The 22,170-nt window shown below is 32.6% G+C and overlaps 1 protein-coding gene across 2 annotated transcripts in view; it reads left to right on the top strand.

Moving 5' to 3' along the window:
* The first annotated feature begins 11,363 nt into the window (after positions 1-11,363).
* The window catches only part of LOC142319561 (facilitated trehalose transporter Tret1-like), a 151,966-nt gene continuing 141,159 nt past the window's right edge, over positions 11,364-22,170 (top strand). For both annotated transcript variants that reach the window (XM_075356963.1, XM_075356965.1), the window contains exon 1: positions 11,364-11,535. In XM_075356963.1, the coding sequence (XP_075213078.1) occupies positions 11,531-11,535 (5 nt within the window). In that variant the 5' untranslated portion in view covers positions 11,364-11,530. The remainder of the gene's footprint in view (positions 11,536-22,170) is intronic.

A 22,170-nucleotide genomic window follows, 5' to 3' on the forward strand; every position in this document is an offset into this window, starting at 1 on the left:
GCTTTCTTGGTTAAGTCTAATTTATCATCATCTAAATGAAACTCAATATTCCTTGAGGTCCTCCAGCCTTGGTATTCAACTAGGCTCCTGAGGTTCTGCCCAAGCTTATTGGCGTCAGTACCAAACCGCATTGTTGATCCTAGGCTAACAATTTCGCCCACAGCTTCAACTAGGACTGCCATAGTCTTTTCTTCTCCTTCGCTGGAATTAATTATTATAAAATATAGAGTTTTGCCTCGAACATTTAATGAGTCCCGGTCCAGGACTCCTGTAGTCGGACACTCGATGAGCATCTGACCGGGCCATAGTTTACCCTCCTGGGCGAGATGACCGACTCATGGCGCCCTAACCTATATCTTCTTCCTAATCCAATGTTAGCAATGGCCGCTAAATCGTAGGTAACTGCCACATCAGCACCTTCGTCAGCAAATATGAATGAAGAACTAGATATTGTCGCCGAATGGTTTCGACGGCACGTAACACTTAATAACCTTGTAGTAACCCTGAGAAGGGCTGTTGTTGTCGATTGGCTTCGACGGCTCGTTGTAATTTATAACTTTATGGTAGCCCTGAAAAGGGCTGTTGTTGTCGAATGGCTTCGATGGTTCGTAATGTGGATGGCGACAGAGCGTACGTATACTGTACTCCAGATGGCATCTGAGCTGCTACCGTTGTCGTATACAACGGTATATCAACGGTATACAACGGTATATCAGATGGCATCTGAGCTGCTACATATGCCGATATTAAATCAGGCATATGTGTGATAACAATATACGACCAATATGAATAAATTACCATGTCAATAAGTATGAATAAATAACCAGCCAACTGAATCTTAAGTTGAACGTTCTTTTATGACGAATATGGGTTGAACATATTAAAAACGTACATGCTCGTTGAGTTGAAATTCTAATTTTTTATGAGTAATAATGAAAATAATTAAATTTGGGAGACTTTAATAAATGCTTAAATGTAAATAAATAAGAAGAAAAATATTTTAAACAATTTTTATTTTTAGATGACTGGTATCAACTGCTTTGGTCATTTACCCTATGAGAAAGGAAATTTGTAGCGTATGAAAAAAAATGTTAATGCCTGACCGGGATTCGAACCCGTAACACACCTCCCAATGAAAGGCTGAAATGCTACCACTCCGCCACAGAGAACGGCGAAAAAGTCTTTAAATCGGCAAATTAAATTTGAATTACTAGAAATTCTTTGAAGAAAAAAAATAGAACATCAAAAGCAATAAATTTTGTTAAAAATTAAAAATGTGAAAGTCTATTGATTATTTTTTTTATTTTTCATGATAAAGATTTTTTATACTTTAAAAGTTTTTTATTTTTTACACTTGAAAGTTTTTCGAAATTTTATTCGGTCTTCATAAAGCTTCAATAATCTTCAGAAATCTAAAGAATCCCGCTATCAAGGCATACGGCTTTTGCGCTACTGAGACAATGCATTAACAGAATGGGATACATTGATCAGTTGGTTTCCACTACTTTTCCTAATTTTTCTTATGGCTCTGATCCATATAAAGCAACAGAGATAGAAGAAACACCGTGTTAATTCTGAAGGAGCTTACTTTCTGTTTCTGACTGCAAAATCGAAGGAGATTTCTAATTTAATGTGAATGATTTTTTCTTGCATATTTTATGATGATACGCATCAATTTCGAAGAATTTTTTCATTTTTAACACCAGTAGAAAATTTTTGAACGAGAAACTTCATGATCATGTAGATGTTCCAAAGATATTTTCGTTTGATTTTTATCACTATTCAATACTGTATTGTTATACATGGCTTGCAGTCGTTCTCATAATCAAAATCCTTTTACAGTAGTTTCAAGAAAATTAGTTGGAAAACTTAACGTAAAGAAATGCACATTCTTTCATTTCATACATTCTTAATTCGTGCTTAGTTGTGGTTATTTAACGTCATCTCTTTTTATTCCTTTCCTTATTTTTATTAGAACGCTAATTTTTGTCTTAGCGTTTCTGACAAACGTCTTTTTTTCATACGCCGAATTGTATCTTGTAGGGTTAGCCGTATTTTACAAAAATAAAACGGAAATTAGAAAAATACATTCAAAAAAAAATGTTATGTAATTTATCTTCTGAATTTTTTAATTCATTGCTAATTAAGAATAAATAGGCTTAAATTGTTTGTTTTTAATTAGCGGTAAGTTAAAAAGTCGAAATTTAAAGAAGAATCAAATTGATTCTTTTTAGTTCTTTCAATATTATGTTTTATTTTTTTAAAGCCATTTTGGATGTCTTATCCGCAGTTTTATCAAAAATTATAATTCTCTAAACCACAGTTCATTTTTCTATAAATAAACCTGTTATCTACAAACTGAATAAGAAATCTAGAAACTGAAAATAGATAATCTCTTAAAAAAAAAAAAAAACAGCAAAGCAAATAAATTTGTTAATCTGGCAATTTCCCCCTTTTTTATCCTCTATTTAAATTTTCATTTAAGTTTTTTAACCGCTTACGTATTCTATAAAAAAATTAATATTAAAAAAAATCATCTGTTATTAGCACAATAAATTAGAATATATATACTGTTAGCCTACATTAGGTCGAATAATTTAAAGTCATAAGTAAATTAAAAATGGTGAAAATTCCCATTTTTAATTTATAAGTAAATTTTCTAGATTGAATTAAAAACTTATTTTCCATTAACACATTTATTTTTGAGATAGGAATATTAAATGTTATGTAATATAAAACCGTTAAATTCAGAATAAAAAATGGGAATTTAAAGAAAAATTGCTATATGAGAGAAAACGACATTTGTTACTTGGCACCAATTTTTATGGCATCTTGGGCGATCAGTTACAGAAGAGTCGTTTAATATTTATCGCCTAATATCCCTCATAAATTAGTTGCCATAGCGGGATGCTTTATAAACTAGCGCGATCGGCGATTCCGTACCGCTATGTCAGACTGATGCGATCATATTTGCTAGACCGACGTTTTGTCGTGCGCGTAGGGGAAACGATTTCTTCTACCAGAGAAATAGCCGCTGGGGTTCCCCAAGGAGCAGTGCTTTCCCCGTTCTTGTACACTTTGTACGTGAACGATATGCCGCTGTCGGAAGGGGTCAAAACGGCCCTTTATGCAGACGACACGGCATATTTCTACGGATCCGCAAATGTGGATTACGCGGTCCGGAGGCTCCAAAGGCAGCTGGACTTAGTGGAACCGTGGCTCGATATGTGGAGAATCGGGGTCAACGGTGAAAAATCGGTGGCCGTGATGTTCACATACAAGACACGAAAACCGGCCAGACAGCTGGAAATCTCAGGGGAGAAAATCCCTTTTGAGAAAACGGTTAAGTACCTGGGGGTGGTGTTGAACAGGCGGCTTACCTTCGGCGAACATGTAAATTATGCGACCCGGAGGGCTAAGGCCGCCAGAGCCTCGCTATACCCAGTGCTGAACAGTGCCAGCCCGTACCCACTGGCAACTAAGCTACTCATTTTTCGGCTGTACGTACTGCCGATTCTGACATATGCTTACCCGGCATGGGGGGCAGTGTTGAGCTCCTCGCTTCAAAAGAAGATCGAGGCCGTCCAAAACATCGCGTTGCGGACGATCTTTGGAGCTCCGTGGTTCGTCAGGAACGCCACTCTCCGATCTGATGCGAGATTTCAATCCGTGTCTGAGGTGGGGGTGGCGCAGGCGCGCAGATTGTTCGGGAGAGCGGCTGTGTCCGAACACAGTCATCTTCGGGACATCTGCCGAGAGGACCCAACCCCGACAGTTGTAAGGAAGCGGCCTTACGCCGTACTGGACGAACCACCGTGATGGTGCGGTGCGGGAGCCGAGAATCGACAAACCAGGCTTAGGGGCCTCCATATCGCATGAGCCATAAACGGAATAGCGCGTCAGATGCGTTTCAGGGGTCGCGAGTGCTTAATTTTCGCGAGTTATATAGTCTGAAGACGTCAAATACGGTAAGCCGTGCATAAAACAAAAACGCGGTCCTCATTTTTTTTTTCCGCGTGTGTTTGTTTTGTTTCTCTTGTTTCAGAAACGGGAGAAACGTGGATGTGGATCGACTCGTCGTGCCGTCTTGGGAAACGGCCTTCCTTCCTCTCATCCTGCCATTCTAAAATAAAATAAAACTCAAATATATATATTTTTTTTTTCGTGTGTGTGTTCTGCCTCTTTTGTTGCAGATACCAACAGCCACCACAAAAACAAATGGTTTCTTCACTGCGGCCACGCGGTCCCCCCAACCCCTTCCCGGACACACGTGTGTCTGGAGATTAATAATTATGTGCAGCGAATAATTTCTGTTTACTTCTTCTAAGAAAATCGCCGCCCCAAAACCGCGATCGCGAATAGGTATCACCATTTTGTAAGTTCCCTATTACCTTTCCTTTCAAGAAAGAAGAAAGAGGGAACGAGCCCAGCAGCCATCAGCCCAGCAGTCACAAGCCCAGCAGTCACCTGCCCAGCAGCCACTGACAGCACGGAAGAAGGAAGAAACCTGCACTTTCCCCCGTTCAGCCCTTCGGAGCCACGGGAATTTCAAGGTTAACGGTATGTAACTTTGGTTACTGCCAATTCTTGGAAAGTCCAGGCCAAAGAAGAATGAAGAGGTCTTCGGAAGAAGAAGAGGGAGAAGAAGAAGATGAAGAAGAAGGAAGACCCACTACTCGTCTCAACATCACGGACTGGAGTCCGGAACAGAGCCCAGCAGAGATGCGTCCTGAAGGGCAGCCATAGCAGAAGCGGATGAAGAGCTTCTACAAAACCCTTCCTCTAAAAACTTACAATAAAAATTAACACAAATCAGCAATTGCGACTCCTCCGGAAAAGGGGACGCAGTGCTCCCTCCATAAAGTTAGTGCCCCGTTGTGGCGTATTCCTGCTAGCCTATTAAGCGTTAGCACCGAAAGGACTTCAGTAGACGGTCTGAAGGGGAATTACGTCGGGAGGACAGGCTTCATAAGCCTAGCCTTCCGCGGTCGGCCCATAAAATGGGTTCGATAACGCTGGTTCAACAACGGTTTGGAATGCAACTAAATCCGTCTTAAATTCACTAAAATAATAATACACAAAACTTGAAAAATTAGATCCACGATATAAAATAACCCTTTTAAAAACACAAGCCCGATTAGAATCATCCAGCAGCAAGGTTCTGTCCAGGTTCTGCGATAAGTAAGGAGTAATAAACTCCCGCCAACTTTGCATTCCATTCCATCATAAATTAGGTTATATAGTTATTTTATTTTTTTTTTTTTTAGGCTGATAAAAATTATTTATAAATAACTGCGTAAATGAAAAAAAAAAAAAATATATATATATATATATATATATATATTTTCATTTAATCTAAAAGATAGGCAAAGTAAAAAAAAAGAAGAATTTTCAATTGTTTGAAATTTATTTACACTTTGAGTGTTGTACAGAGTTCAATTTTTGTTTGAGTTTTTATGAAGACACCCGATGATCTTATCGATATTAATTTACGTATACAATTTGAGAGTAGTTAGTATATTGAATACAAAGTTAAAATTGTGAATAAAAAATGTGAAATCCTGAAATAATTCAAAAACAATACACAATCTAATGAATTTAATAAAAACAATCTAATAAAAACTTGGAATTTAAGGTTTCATCCGTTAATTTCTTTTTATTTATTTAGATGACAATTCCTTTTTGATTAGTCACAGCAAAAAACTAATTTCTCTGCAAAATCACTGTTAAAAAATAGGAAATTATACAATAATCAAGATATTAATATTTTTAAGATCATTTTTTGAATGAATTATCGTATGCTGATGAGTAGCAGTAAAAACATTTAACTGAAGGATTGCCGGCCTCCGTGGTGCGATTGGTAGCGTCTCGGCCTTTCATACGGAGGTCCCGGGTCGAATCCCGGTCAGGCATGGCATTTTCACACACGCTACAAATCATTCATCTCATCCTCTGAAGCAGTACCAACGGTGGCCCCAGAGGTTAAAAAAAGAAAAAAAAGTGAAGAAGTAATCAGGAAACAATAATTTATCTAATAATTGTAATATGGAATGATTATTACTCTTGACATTTGGTTGTTATGTTGTCGGAGGTAACTCATGGTAGATCCGCCTACAGTTACAGTTAAAAGACTCGAAAAAAAAAAGAAGAAAACTTTCTACTTCCTTTTATAATAAATACTTTGTTTGTTCTTAGATGTTTATTACAATTATTATTATGGCGGCCAACGTCACAGCCTACGGATACCTTCTACTGTAAGCAGATGAACGAACATTAACGGAAAGATGAACACATAGATAAATTTTTTGTCATGGTCTAGATGTGTAAATTTTTTATCATTTGTTCATTAAATTTTGAACAATTTTTTCAGTGTTATATGGAAATTAAACTATTTATTATAATTATAATCTTTAGATATAAATCAAGCTACGTAATGGCAAAAAAATCGGTTTGATCAAAATTTGAGGGCACATTTTTTAACTACTATAAAGACTAGGCGTTTATAGACCTAGAAAAGGCAATCGATAACGTAGACTGGAATAAAATGTTCAGCATTTTAAAAAAATTAGGGTACAAATACAGAGATAGAAGAACAATTGCTAACATGTACAGGAACCAAACAGCAACAATAATAATTGAAGAACATAAGAAAGCAGCCGTAATAAGAAAGGGAGTCCGACAAGGATGTTCCCTATTTCCGTTACTTTTTAATCTTTACATGGAACTAGCAGTTAATGATGTTAAAGAACAATTTAGATTCGGAGTAACAGTACAAGGTGAAAAGATAAAGATGCTACGATTTGCTGATGATATAGTAATTCTAGCCGAGAGTAAAAAGGATTTAGAAGAAACAATGAACGGCATAGATGAAGTCCTACGCAAGAACTATCGAATGAAAAAAAAAAGAACAAAACAAAAGTAATGAAATGTAGTAGAAATAACAAAGATGGACCGCTGAATGTGAAAATAGGAGGAGAAAAGATTACGGAGGTAGAAGAATTTTGTTATTTGGGAAGTAGAATTACTAAAGATGGACGAAGCAGGAGCGATATAAAATGTCGAATAGCACAAGCGAAACGAGCCTTCAGTAAGAAATATAATTTTTTTACATCAAAAATTAATTTAAATGTCAGGAAAAGATTTTTGAAAGTATATGTTTGGAGTGTCGCTTTATATGGAAGTGAAACTTGGACAATCGGAGTATCTGAGAAGAAAAGGTTAGAAGCTTTTGAAATATGGTGCTATAGGAGAATGTTAAAAATCAGATGGGTGGATAAAGTGACAAATGAAGACGTATTGCGGCAAATAGATGAAGAAAGAAGCATTTGGAAAAGTATAGTTAACAGAAGAGACAGACTTATAGGCCACATACTAAGACATCCTGGAATAGCCGCTTTAATATGGGAAGGACAGATAGAAGGAAAAAATTGTATAGGCAGGCCACGTTTGGAATATGTAAATAGGGATGTAGGATGTAGAGGGTATACTGAAATGAAACGACCAGCACTAGACAGGGAATCTTGGAGAGCTGCATCAAACCAGTCAAATGACTGAAGACAAAAAAAATAATAAAAACTAAGCGTGAATCAAAGCCAATACTAAATTACCTTGTAGTTTTGTTACAAAATTATCTTCAAAAATCGACTTCAAAAAACTTCCCTTAAAACTTTAAAGTTACATTTTTTCAGTTCTTCTTTAAATTTCGAACTTTGATTTTGACTCAGATTTGATGTTGGCTCAGATTAAAACAAATAACTTCCATCTTACCCTTAACTTTGCTCAACTTCAAAAGTCAAAATTTAAGGAAGAAATTAATATTGAATTTTGCCAGTTGATGCACTGTAAGGTCGGTTTTATACATTTTTTTTTTTTAATATTATTTTGAATTGTAAATTCATTTAAACATTTATTAAGCTTACATAAACCGTTGTCTGTGACAAAAAAACTTGAGGCAAGACGTGTTGATAAAAGTAGGAAAAAGAATGCACAGAAATAGCATTAGTGCCTATTACCGAACATGAGCTAAGTTTGTCTTGAATGCTGAAATATTTTTATTTTTACCTCCACGTTTCGTAAGTAATATTGAAGTTTCGTAAGAAAGCACTTTGAATTTAAGAATGGTCGTAACCTATATCGTTCATTAATCTATAACAATTTAATGCTATGCAAAGATAACGACAAAAAATTAGAACCCTATGTAAACAATCTAGTTTTCTGTTAAAAAAAACCATCCGCTTAATGTATATGGAAAAAATTTACAGCAGGATCACCAGAGGAAATTCCTCCTTAAATTTTTTTTTTAAATAATTGAAGTCGATCTACTTGTTTAAAAATAATATTTGAATGTTATTTTTTTTTTAAATACATACCGATTGGATTTAAACCCATCTACTCCTTTTATTGAAAAATTTTAAGCCGTTTATAAGTAGTAGTGGCTAATTCGACAGCTTTCATTTACAAACGTATGGATTAAATGGTGGCATTTTTTCTATTGTGACCTCAGATCTACATTTATTATTTAATTAATCCACTTGACCTCCAGGGCCGAATGGTTACTCCTTTGCCCTTCAACTGGAAGTTTCTGGGTTCGAATCCCGACCAGAATTGGGATTTATTGGTCTCTACAAAATACCGTATTTATTCGAGTACCCCCACACGTTTTTTCTTGGAATTGGAGAGAAAAAATAAGGGTGCAGGGCTTACTTGAAACATAGCCTTTAGCCAGGATAATTTATGTAAAGTAAACGTTTTCTTACAAGTACCTAAATTCAATCACATAAATATAGTTACATTAGGCTTTCGTTTATCAATACCGGATGCCGCTTATACAGAATACATCCTTAATTATTAACCTCCTGTTCATATTATCGATAGGAACGAAGTTACGGTATTTTTGTAAAATTTATTCATTCTGTATAGGCAGCATCCGGTTCTAATAACACTACAGTTACAGTATCAGTTACCCATCGTCGTATTGTCTATTCGCCATAGATATTGTACTGTTTGTATATGTGGACGGTTATGTGCATTTTATCTGTTTAGTTTATCTTGTAAAGTTTAATAAAATCGGGCGGCAGGAAGAAAATTTGATGTAGATGAAAGCTGAATTCGAGACCGGCGTAAGAAGGAACAACTTCTGGTGAAAGGCACTGGCAATAAAAGGGCTTTTCGTAGCTTAAAACCAAAATACACAGACATAGAAAAAAATTGTATGACTCTGTTATGGGAAAAAGGAAATGCGATTATGCTGTCACGACAGAAATGTGTCAATCATATGCTCGTGAAATCGCTAAATCATTGAATAAAGTTGATTTTAAAGCAAGCCGTGGATGGATAACACGATTTTTTTACACGAAATGATTTGTCAATAAGACGAAAGACGACCATTTCTCAACGACTTTCAGACGCTTATGAACAAAAAATATTACATTTTCACAAATACATAATAAATCTTAAAAATAAAGGCTATTTGCCTTCTCAAATAGGAAACGCTGATCAAACCCCCCGTATATTTTGAAATGCCATTTGACAAAACCGTAACAAAAAAGGTGAAAAAAGCGTTACGATTCGCACTGGTGGTATTGAAAAACAAAGGTGTTGAAAAACACCTTTGTTTTTCAACAATGTTTTTAAAAGAATGTTTTTAAAAGAAAAACTCTTCCTACCGTACAGGTAAATGGAGTTATTATCAGAGCACAGGAATCAGGTTGGATGGACGAAACCTTAATTTTAGATTGGATCAGGTGTGTATGGCAAAAGCGATCAGGAGATTTACTTAATAAAAAAAAATACCGGTATGCTAGTAATGGATAGTTGTCGGGGGCATACGACTGATAAAGTGAAAGACATTTTAAAAAGGGGTATGACAGACCAAGTAATAATTCCAGGCGGATTGACATGTCTTGCAACCACTATAAGTCTGCATAAATAAACCGTTTAAATCTGCATTAAAACAAGTGTACAGTAAGTGAATGGCTGATGAAAATTTCTTTCTCACGCCTACAGGAAGAATGAAACGCCCAGATTTTAACCAGATTTGTGTTTGGATAAAAGATGTTTGGGAAGGTATTTCCACGGAATTAGTAAGGAAAAGTTTTAAAAAATGCGGAATATCTAATGAACTTGATTGTAGTGAAGACGGTTACCTTTGGCCGAGCGACGTGGAGACTACCGGTAACTCTTCTGCAGACATTGACATTGACAGTGATTAATTAAAAATAAAATCCCATATTAAAAAGTGTATTGAAATGATCCTTTTCAACGTGATACTTTCTTTTCGTTTTACTTTCTTTCTTTTTCCCGTTTAGCCTCTGGTAACTACCGTTTAGATAATACTTCAGAGGATGAATGAGGATGATATGTATGAGTGTGAATGAAGTGTAGTCTTGTACATTCTCAGTTCGACCATACCTGAGATGTGTGGTTAATTGAAGCCCAACCACCAAAGAACACCGGTATCCACGATCTAGTATTCAAATCCGTGTAAAAATAGCTGGCTTTACTAGGACTTGAACGCTGGAACTCTCGACTTCCAAATCAGCTGATTTGGGAAGACGCGTTTACCACTAGACCAACCCGGTGGCTATCTTTTTGTTTTACTGGCCAACTGATTCTGAACGAAACTAGTACTTACGGTAATTAATTATTAATGTAATATTAATATTGTAATTTAAATGAACGAATTAAATGCTTTACTTTCTGAATATTTACGTATTTTTTTATCATATCTGTTGCACTTTAAAATACCGGTATATACTAGATTTTTTTTTAGATAGTCCGGAAAATCGTGGTGCGGGGCTTATTCGTGGGGAGGGGGTACTCGAATAAATACGGTATATTTCTAATGGAAACTGAAATCGAGGTAATACCTATAGTTAATTAAAAGAATAAATGAGTATTTTACTGTGGAAGTTGAAATGAATGACTGATGAATGGAAAAAATCCAGACTCTTGCGAATATCGAACCCTAGACCAGCTAACTCAGAAGCAACCATGCTGAGGAATGCAGTAACGAATCTGGTTAACTCATAAACAAATAATAAATAAAAATAAACAACTTATCATACGTGAAAAGGAAATGCAGGATATGTTTATTTTTTAGAGTAATAATTGCAATTAATTTTATCATAAATTATCGGTAGTCTTAATTAAAATGCATTCAATCTGAATGTTTTGTCTTTTGTTGTGTTCATCCGTTATATTATTTCCTAATGTTATTCGGAGTGTTATTTTTATTTTTCAACCTTAAACATCTCATTTCCCTCGGTAAACTGTGAAGCTGGTTTTTTTTATCTCTTTTGCGAGGGGAATAGTAAAAGAACGGCTAACTTGTATTCCCCACTCATCAGCTTGTTGTCTAAGGAGTTTAGTAAACTCGACACACTGGCTGTGAGCGGGAGGGATAGCAGCTGATGATTTAGTGGGCAGCAGTTCGGCGTCTATTCACAAGTTCAGTTCGTTATAGGGGTCGCTGTCAGTTGGTGTTCAAATTCGCCTGGTTATTATATAGAGCTGTAACAACACAACGACTATGCCGTAAGTTAATAATAATTTAATATCGATATGAAATGATAACATGCTATTTGTACATATATTTATGCATATTTATTAACACAGAACAGACTGCAATATAGTTTTTATGTTATGACAAAAAAAGCCATTTAGATAACCTTTTAAAAGCATAAATTTTGTATAATAATGTATTACGTGTTTCTGTTTTAATTTATATGTAATAATGAAACATTGATCATTTAATTTTAATTTATAAATGAATTATTTTAATTTACTAAAAATTTTGATAAAAAATATGGACATTAAAAAGAATTACAGAATTTAAATATGTATTTTTTAACTCTGATGGTTTAATAAAGTCATGATTAAACAAATCGGCTTATTTATTATGCAGAACAAAATGTCACATTGTTTTAAAAACAATAAAAATGTTATCGTCAATTTTTATAAAATGCAAAGATTTTATGCTTGGTATGAAAGATAGGTTGTTATCGTTATTTTAATTTCCGTTGAAAAATATGTGGTTAAATTTTTTTTTGTATTATATTTTTAATCTTCTGAAAGTTAGTATTTTTGTTGTCTAGTCTTTTTATTTTATAGTAAAACGCCCTCTGTTACTAGTCACTGGTTATTTTACTTAAAGCTTAATAACTGATTTCTTTATAAGGATAAAACAATCGTGATTATCTTAATTTATTTCCCAATCACTTTTTTTGCTAATCTGACAAATTTGATTAATTTTACAAATTAAGACTAAGATTTCTCTTAATAAACTAAAAAGATTATACTTTTTGAATAATTTTTAACTTTACACGAACACGTGCTCTCGTGAAATACGAAAAACATTCCCTTTCAATCCCCCAATAACTAATCTTTTGTAATTGTTCTTTCCAATTGTAGATATTCTTCTTGCAACAGTTTTTCACTTATTTCAAAATAACATAATTATGTTGTTTTCAAAGAATCAGCTTATTTAGTTCGAATTTTTTTCTTTTAATTTAAATAACTAAGTTGGTATATTTTGATAAAGTTGAATAAGAAAGTGTGTGTAGTAAATAATAACTGCATTATTTTCTCTGGTGAAGAAAATGTAATATAACGATCACAGATCCCTTTATAACATTGAGTACATGATTTGTTATGATTTGCTCATAAGACAATTTTTTTCCGAGTTACTATTCATCGCCAGTACTAGCGCGAAATATTTAATTACAATTTTATTTACAAATATCAACTCATCCCTGACATAACGTTTTTTCCATTATCATTAATATTTCTTGTTTAGTTTGTCAGAACAAGCATAAAACATAAACTTTTTTCAAATGCTTATAATAAATAATTATTGATCGAAAAAACTCTCAACTTCAAAGAATGAGAGCATTAAGAAACAATAGGTTATTAAACAGTTACTATGGCACATTTTACGTATTTTATAATGGCTAATTGTAATCTTTAATTCAGTTTAAAAAACAAAACATTACACTCAAATGCTTTAAAATAAAGTAGTAGTAATAATAATTATGCGAATGTAAAGATTCTTTTTTACCTTGATTTTTAAACCTTGTTCAAATAGCTGAATTATTGTAATTTACAATTTTTCAGATATTTTATGGAATTCACAAAATCCATTAATGTAGTGTGAATAAATATATTAACACCTTTATTATCTTATACCGAATACTGGTCTGTTAGGAAAATTTAACAGATAGTTAGGAGCAATGCAACTAGAGTGCGATTTTTAAATAAAAAACATGGGTTTTATTTTGATCTTTGTGATGAAGATGAATGTAGACAAACACATTGAATGTCTACTCAGATAATACTAAACATTGCAGAAAATTTAACTTGCTGCATCTGGTTATAAAATAGATTGCTTTTGCTTTTTATTGCGTTATTGGAAATATATAAATTATATATTGACGACTTATAAGCAGAATCCACCTGGTCAAAAATGAGATAAAATTAGTTTTTTACTGTCATATAATGTTTCTCTCTTGTAGTTGGTAAAATAGATTAAGTTCCATAACAATAAGATATGGTGAAATTCAGTAAATTACATTGTTGTACAATATAATTTTTAGTCCAGCAGAATTGCATTAAAGGGTCTTAATTCTTTAATTTTTTAGCTTCTTTTTATACACATAAAATGCACTAAATAACTTATGTACTCTACCTGAAACTCAGACTTCTTAATTTAGTATTAGAGTGTGAAAAGTTAGTCTTTGTCCTTACTTATTAACAACCTCTAAATCAGCTCTATTTTTGAAGAGCTATTCCATTTCACTGCTGCTTTATTGGTCTTATGCACTTTTTTCCAATGGCTGAAGTAACAAGACTCAATATTTTTTTAAATCTTACTTTATATCCGTGGCAAAATTTTAAAAGGTTTATGCTCAAAGTTAAGTAAAAAACTACCCACAGGTTTCAACCTGCACCTTACCAGCATTAGCAAGTTCTTTTTTCTTAGGTCTGTGTTACAAGTATGGTAATTTTTAATAAAGATATCTTGATTCATATAATATTTATATATTTTAAGAGACCGCAAAGAAAGTTTAGATTCACTGAAAAAGGAAAATTTTGCAGGTTTAATGGCCACTCTTGCAATATACTATTCTGATACCATTTTTCTGTATAAATCAATATTTTTCCTTTTTTGTAAATTCTAAAAAGTTACAGTTACAACTCACAACAGAAAAAACACACCAAAATAAGCAATTTTTAATACTTGTGTAGATACATAGGTAAAGAGAAATGATAGAATTTAACCTTGTTAGTCTATCAACATGATGTTTCATGTCATTTAGCTATCAGTTATTGGAAAAATGTACACCCATAAGAGTGACATTATTTACAATAATGGAAAAGTTTGATTTGTCTGAGGAGGTTGAAAATTTCATAACCTCAGTTCCATTAATATTTAAGTGCGTACTGTTAAATCATTCAGCAGATTGAAAATCTTTTCATTTAAATGGAGCAGTATATTGTCAAAAGCACTACTACATGATAATAAATCCTTATCATGAACGATGAAATTATTAAATTACTTTTATCATGTGGGTGGTCAACAGAATTTGGTAGGACATTTATAAAGAGAAGGAGGAGGACCCCAAAAAAGTTATGATAAAAAAGATTTAACAAAGAATTAAGATTAACAAAGATTTAAGAGAGCAATCCGAACAGATCTGTGTAAAACTAGTTTATAATTCAACAAACTGTATATGATCTCTTCAATAGGAACAGCTATAATACTTACAATATACTTTTCACATTAATGAAAGAGTACTGGATGATGAACTAATTCAAAAGTTGTGCTTAAGCCACAAAATAATGCAAACACTGACTCTTTAGAATCAACCATCACAATTATTTGGTTTTTAAAGTTTTCTACCAGAGTGGCTCAGCCAACAAATGACTTGAAATCATACCAACAACTGACTGATTATTAAGTTCTGTTGTAAAAAAGATAATATTCTTCTATTTATAATTTTTCAAAATTTTAGATATAAAAAGAGTATTTATTATAGTGATGATTATCTTTAGTACTCTGAGTATTTCCCTCAGAGCAATAATCAATGGATTTTCAGGAAAAGGAAAGAAAGGTAATTTTGCACCAGAATTGTCTTTTCAGATAAAAGAAGGATAAAATCTCCACAAATATTGTGATTGAGTAAATAAAAATAACATAAAATCTCTTTTTTCTCTAGAATTCCATTGTGTTCATAAGTCAGTGTAAAGATAATATTTAAATAAAACAGTTATCAATAGTTAAATAATTTGTATGCAGAAAAGTGCAAAGAAGACGATTAAAATGAAATAGTAAGAGATTGGTTACTGCTCAGTGTACTATTTGTAATAATTATTTAATTCTACATCCTAAAAAGGATATAAGTGTATTGAATGCTATAATATAATCAAGTACAGAATGCAAAAACTTCTATTGAAGGAAAAATACAATGAACACAAGAATTAAAAGTCTTCAGCCAACAGGGACAATAATACATTTATATCTCTTTTGATTTGCTGAGTATACTCCATATTCCAAATTCTGATTTTTCATTGATTTATTATAAAAGCAGATTAAACTCTTTCAAGTTAACTGTGTATGAAGCTTAAAATTCCAGCCAAGGCTTTGCTTTTTCTGAAGATCAATGATTGTAGAGGCAGTTCTGAACTTGTGCACTGAGAAACTGCCTGAAAACATTTAACTTTATTTTCTGACACTTGTGGTTGGAACCAAAATCCTAAATTATTTATACTGTTTTTAAATATAGTCCAGATATTTCCTGTTGAGAAGTTTCTCCTTTTTTCAAGTAGTTTCCTGAAAGTGGCCACTCTTTTATGGAAGTGGACTCTATACACAATAGCACAGAATCCAAAAAACAGTTTATTCCCATTTAGTGTGTCAGTGATTCTATAACTTACAATTTTTATAGATATAAGAAACACTTTTAAGTCAGTTACAACAAAATTGGTAAAAATAGAAACTTGGTAGATAAGTAATATTTTAGATTTCATTTAGATCAATAAACTAAGGTTAATGATTTCATTTACTTAAAAAATCTGTTGGAGCATTTAATGAAAAATTAATATATTAAAAAAGAAAATTGATAAGTTAATTTGCTTAATGTAAAATGTTTCACGTATGAAAACCAACTCCATTTGTTATTCAGTACAAATATAATTATTCAGACATGTATATAAATACTTGCTCACAGAGACGGCAACAATCAAAATATGATCACAAAAAAAATTAAAAATGATTAAATAGATTTAATAATTATTACCATACAGAAGAAAAAAGAGAAGCTACTTGAACTTTGTAGAAAATGAGTTATTTAAAAAACATTTCATGCTTCACTTCCAGAAACAAATGGGAGTGAAGAAAAATAATTAGTAATTTAAGACAGTTTTATTATTTCATATTCTGTTATTCATATTATATTTAGTTTTATACATAATTTTTTTTCTCATTAATTGTAACATAAATGATAATAAAAATAACAATCAATTATAGTGAATTTTTTCTAATGAAGGTATATACAGGTGTACACAGGTGAAGGTAATGAGGTGTATACACAGTGATTAAAAAAAGTTACATAATAATTATTTAGTAGAAAATTAATGTCTAGATAATTGTAAAAGGTTTCAGCTTGAAACTTTTTTCTTTTTTAAATTCCAGTTAGCTGTTTAAGTTATCAGGGTTTCTGTCAAATATTTTTGTGTATTTGATAAGAGATGAAATTTTTCATATCACAATTTTATATCTTTACTCAGGTTATCTTTTTTGTAATTAAGTAACGTTACTGTTAATGGTAATAAAATAGTTATAAATAAAAAAATAAAAACTTTATTTATGTTAAACAGTAATTGTTAGTTAATTATTATTATTCAAATAAAATATAAGTAGCAATAAGAAAAATGTAATAAAAGTGGGAATTGTTTTGTTAAAGATTGATTATTTTGACATGGGTTACTAATCTCGTTTTTAAGATAATCTCATAAAGATTTATGTACTGCCAGTTGAATTTGTTTATTTTAATTTTATTTTTTTTTTTTGTCTTCAGTCCTTTGACTGGTTTGATGCAGCTCTCCAAGATTCCCTATCTAGTGCTAGTCGTTTCATTTCAGTATACCCTCTACATCCTACATCCCTAACAATTTGTTTTACATATTCCAAACGTGGCCTGCCTACACAATTTTTCCCTTCTACCTGTCCTTCCAAAATTAAAGCGACTATTCCAGGATGCCTTAGTATGTGGCCTATAAGTCTGTCTCTTCTTTTAACTATATTTTTCAAAATGCTTCTTTCTTCATCTATTTGCCGCAATACCTCCTCATTTGTCACTTTATCCACCCATCTGATTTTTAACATTCTCCTATAGCACCACATTTCAAAAGCTTCTAACCTTTTCTTCTCAGATACTCCGATTGTCCAAGTTTCACTTCCATATAAAGCGACACTCCAAACATACACTTTCAAAAATCTTTTCCTGACATTTAAATTAATTTTTGATGTAAACAACTTATATTTCTTACTGAAGGCTCGTTTAGCTTGTGCTATTCGGCATTTTATATCGCTCCTGCTTCGTCCATCTTTAGTAATTCTACTTCCCAAATAACAAAATTCTTCTACCTCCATAATCTTTTCTCCTCCTATTTTCACATTCAGTGGTCCATCTTTGTTATTTCTACTACATTTCATTACTTTTGTTTTGTATTTGTTTATTTTCATGCGATAGTTCTTGCATAGGACTTCATCTGTGCCATTCATTGTTTCTTCTAAATCCTTTTTACTCTCGGCTAGAATTACTATATCATCAGCAAATCGTAGCATCTTTATCTTTTCACCTTGTACTGTTACTCTGAATCTAAATTGTTCTATAACATCGTTAACTGCTAGTTCCATGTAAAGATTAAAAAGTAACGGGGATAGGGAACATCCTTGTTGGACTCCCTTTCTTATTACGGCTTCTTTGTTATGTTCTTCGATTATTATTGTTGCTGTTTGGTTCCTGTACATGTTAGCAATTGTTCTTCTATCTCTGTATTTGAACCCTAATTTTTTTAAAATGCTGAACATTTTATTCCAGTCTACGTTATCGAATGCCTTTTCTAGGTCTATAAACGCCAAGTATGTTGGTTTGTTTTTCTTTAATCTTCCTTCTACTATTAATCTGAGGCCTAAAATTGCTTCCCTTGTCCCTATACTTTTCCTGAAACCAAATTGGTCTTCTCCTAACACTTCCTCCACTCTCCTCTCAATTCTTCTGTATAGAATTCTAGTTAAGATTTTTGATGCATGACTAGTTAAACTAATTGTTCTGGATTCTTCACATTTATCTGCCCCTGATTTCTTTGGTATCATTACTATAACACTTGTTTTGAAGTTTGACGGAAATTCCCCTTTTTCATAAATATTACACACCAGTTTGTATAATCTATCAATCGCCTCCTCCCCTGCACTGCGCAGTAATTCTACAGGTATTCCGTCTATTCCAGGAGCCTTTCTGCCATTTAAATCTTTTAATGCTCTCTTAAATTCAGATGTCAGTATTGTTTCTCCCATTTCATCCTCCTCAACTTCCTCTTCTTCCTCTATAAAACCATTTTCTAATTCATTTCCTCCGTATAACTCTTCAATATATTCCACCCATCTATTGACTTTACCTTTCGTATTATATATAGGTGTACCATCTTTGTTTAACACATTATTAGATTTTAATTTATGTACCCCAAAATTTTCCTTAACTTTCCTGTATGCTCCGTCTATTTTACCAATGTTCATTTCTCTTTCCACTTCTGAACACTTTTCTTTAATCCACTCTTCTTTCGCCAGTTTGCACTTCCTGTTTATAGCATTTCTTAATTGCCGATAGTTCCTTTTACTTTCTTCATCACTAGCATTCTTATATTTTCTACGTTCATCCATCAGCTGCAATATATCGTCTGAAACCCAAGGTTTTCTACCAGTTCTCTTTATTCCGCCTAAGTTCTAAGCTAAGTTCTAAGCTTCTGCTGATTTAAGAATTTCCTTTTTAACATTCTCCCATTCTTCTTCTACATTTTCTATCTTATCTTTTTTACTCAGACCTCTTGTGATGTCCTCCTCAAAAATCTTCTTTACCTCCTCTTCCTCAAGCTTCTCTAAATTCCACCGATTCATCTGACACCTTTTCTTCAGGTTTTTAAACCCCAATCTACATTTTATTATCACCAAATTATGGTCACTATCAATGTCTGCTCCAGGGTAAGTTTTGCAGTCCACGAGTTGATTTCTAAATCTTTGCTTAACCATGATATAATCTATCTGATACCTTGCAGTATCGCCTGGCTTTTTCCAAGTGTATATTCTTCTATTATGATTTTTAAATTGGGTGTTGGCAATTACTAAATTATACTTCGTGCAAAACTCTATAAGTCGGTCCCCTCTTTCATTCCTTTTGCCCAGCCCGTATTCACCCACTATATTTCCTTCCTTGCCTTTTCCAATGCTTGCATTCCAATCTCCAACTATTATTAAATTTTCATCTCCTTTTACGTGTTTAATTGCTTCATCAATCTCTTCGTATACACATTCTACCTCATAATCATCATGGGCGCTTGTAGGCATATAGACGTTAACAATCGTTGTCGGTTTAGGTTTTGAATTTATCCTTATTACAATGACTCTATCGCTATGCGTCTTGAAATACTCCACTCTCCTCCCTATTTTCTTGTTCATCACGAAACCTACTTCTGCCTGCCCATTATTTGACGCTGAGTTAATTACTCTAAAGTCACCCGACCAAAAGTCGCCTTCCTCTTCCCACCGAACCTCACTAATTCCTACTATATCCACGTTTACCCTATCCATTTCCCTTTTTAAATTCTCTAGCCTACCAACCTTTTTTAAGCTTCTAACATTCCACGCTCCGATTCGTAGAATGTTATTTTTTACTTTTCTGGTGACCCCTTCCTTAGTAGTCCCCACCCGGAGATCCGAACGGGGGACTATTTTACCTCCGGAATATTTTACCAAGGAAGGCGCCTCCATTATTGCTTTTGAAAATGCAGAGCCACATTTTCTTGGAAAAAAAAAAACAGCTGTAGTTTTCCATTGCTTTCAGCTGCGCAGTACTCAGAGGACTGAGTGATGTTGATATGGCCGTTTAAGTCATTGTGACTTACGCCCCTAACAACTACTGAAAGAGCTGCTGCCCTCTTTCAGGAATCATTCCTTAGTCTGGCTCTCAACAGATACCTCTCCGATATGGTTGCACCTTCGGTCCAGCTACTCTGTATTAATTTTATTATTTTTCTTAAAATGCTTGTCTAGTAAAATTTCTACTGCCAACATAAATAAAAGCAGTAATGTAATTTAGCAGGTGACAGGTTCTATGAGTGTTACAATGAGATTTTCTCAAAAAAGATTCACTGTCAATTTAATAATTTTAAATCGTATCATGTTTAAAAGACATTTCAGCGTTAATGAGTAATAATAAGTGGATTAACCTTAAAGAGATTTAAAATAATCATGAAAATGACAAACATCATAAATGTTTTTACAGTGAATTATAATTTGCATTAAACTTCTAAAATCGGTTTCTCAAGACTAATGTTTTTATCCGAGTGTATTTTGCTAGCAAAACATAGAAGTAATGCATATGATGTATCATTGTCATTTTTTAAACATTAATTTGTTCTAGACTTTTCTGAATATTGTTATCAAGCAAAATGAGTATTGTTATCATTGAATAACTTTTATGGGTTTATTTTATGTATCATAACATAAAAACGCACTAGGATTGTTATAAAATATACAATAAATAAGCTATCAAACTACTTTCCAAATGTAAAATAAAAATATCTAATTATTTTTGTTAAGAGATTCACTCAAATGAATCCTACCTTTATTATTATAGCAACATAATAAAAATACATTAAGTTTTTATTGTACTAAAATTAAGGTTTTATTGTGCTAAAATTAAGGTTTTATTGTTTTACATAATATATGTGTGCTACCTTATGTTTTGTAATTCATTTTTAATATTACATTAAGTACAACGATGGAGAATGCAAGATTTCTTTAACATGTGCGCATGCTCAGACTATGCTCTTAGCACTTCAGTAGACCTATACTTCGTTTTATAACTTTAAACCGGTTAAAAAAAATCAATCATTAAATAAAAAATTATAATATTAGTAATTAGTATTATTTGTTAATATTGGTTAATAAATAAAATCATTTTGATTTTATTTTACTTGTTTTTATAATCTGATTAAGTTAACAATTTTTTTTTTGTTATCCCCTATTCTTTTTGTACAAACAGGTTTGAGTTATCTGTAAAAGCCCGTCAAACCCATTATTGAATCATTAACACGTTTAAAAAAACAAGTTCTCATATTTGTGATTCCTTTAGGTTTTAGTATAGTATATTTAAAATACTGTATACATTTTTTTGTACTTGTATAATTTACCTGTCTGTCTATGTCACTAACAACTCACTGCGTGGACTGACTAAAATATGATACCTTTCTAATTTTTATATATTATTAAAATAAATAACAAATTATTGATGAAAGAAACAGTATTTGTTCTATGTAAATCGTTCAAGTCTTAATTCTTAATCAGTTGTTCAATTTTACTACAAACTTTATGATTTGATAACTGATAGTTTACTTATACTACTGAGTAGAGACAGTGTTACTCATATATTGTTTTAGACAGAAAATGATGTGTTTAATTTGCTGCTTCTTCTGTTCCAGTTTTTATTGAGGTTTTGACTTATGTAAAGCACTTTTAAGTAAAAAAAGGTGCCAGTCAGAAATTTTTCACTGAGTAATTTTTTTTTTATTTGGACTTTTCCTGGGCGAAAAACTCTTCGGCGTTATCATCACCCGAACACGATGTATGTATGTGTTTCAAAAAACTAAATTTTAAAAAACACAGATAGAAATTAAACAAAACGTTCGGAAAACAAAACATGAAATATAAATACAAAATCTGATAGAATAACAAAAATTAAAATAAAACAAAAAATTAAAATAGAAATTTAAAAGAAAATCAAAACAAACCAAAATATTAAAAACAAAAAACAAACTAAAATGTTAAGACACAAAACATACAGCTACTGTAAAAAATCTAAAAACACTATTTAAATTTACGACGCAAGCCCGCAT

Source organism: Lycorma delicatula, chromosome 2 (genome assembly GCF_047948215.1).
Source record: "Lycorma delicatula isolate Av1 chromosome 2, ASM4794821v1, whole genome shotgun sequence".
In the NCBI taxonomy this organism is placed as follows: Eukaryota; Metazoa; Arthropoda; class Insecta; order Hemiptera; family Fulgoridae; genus Lycorma; species Lycorma delicatula.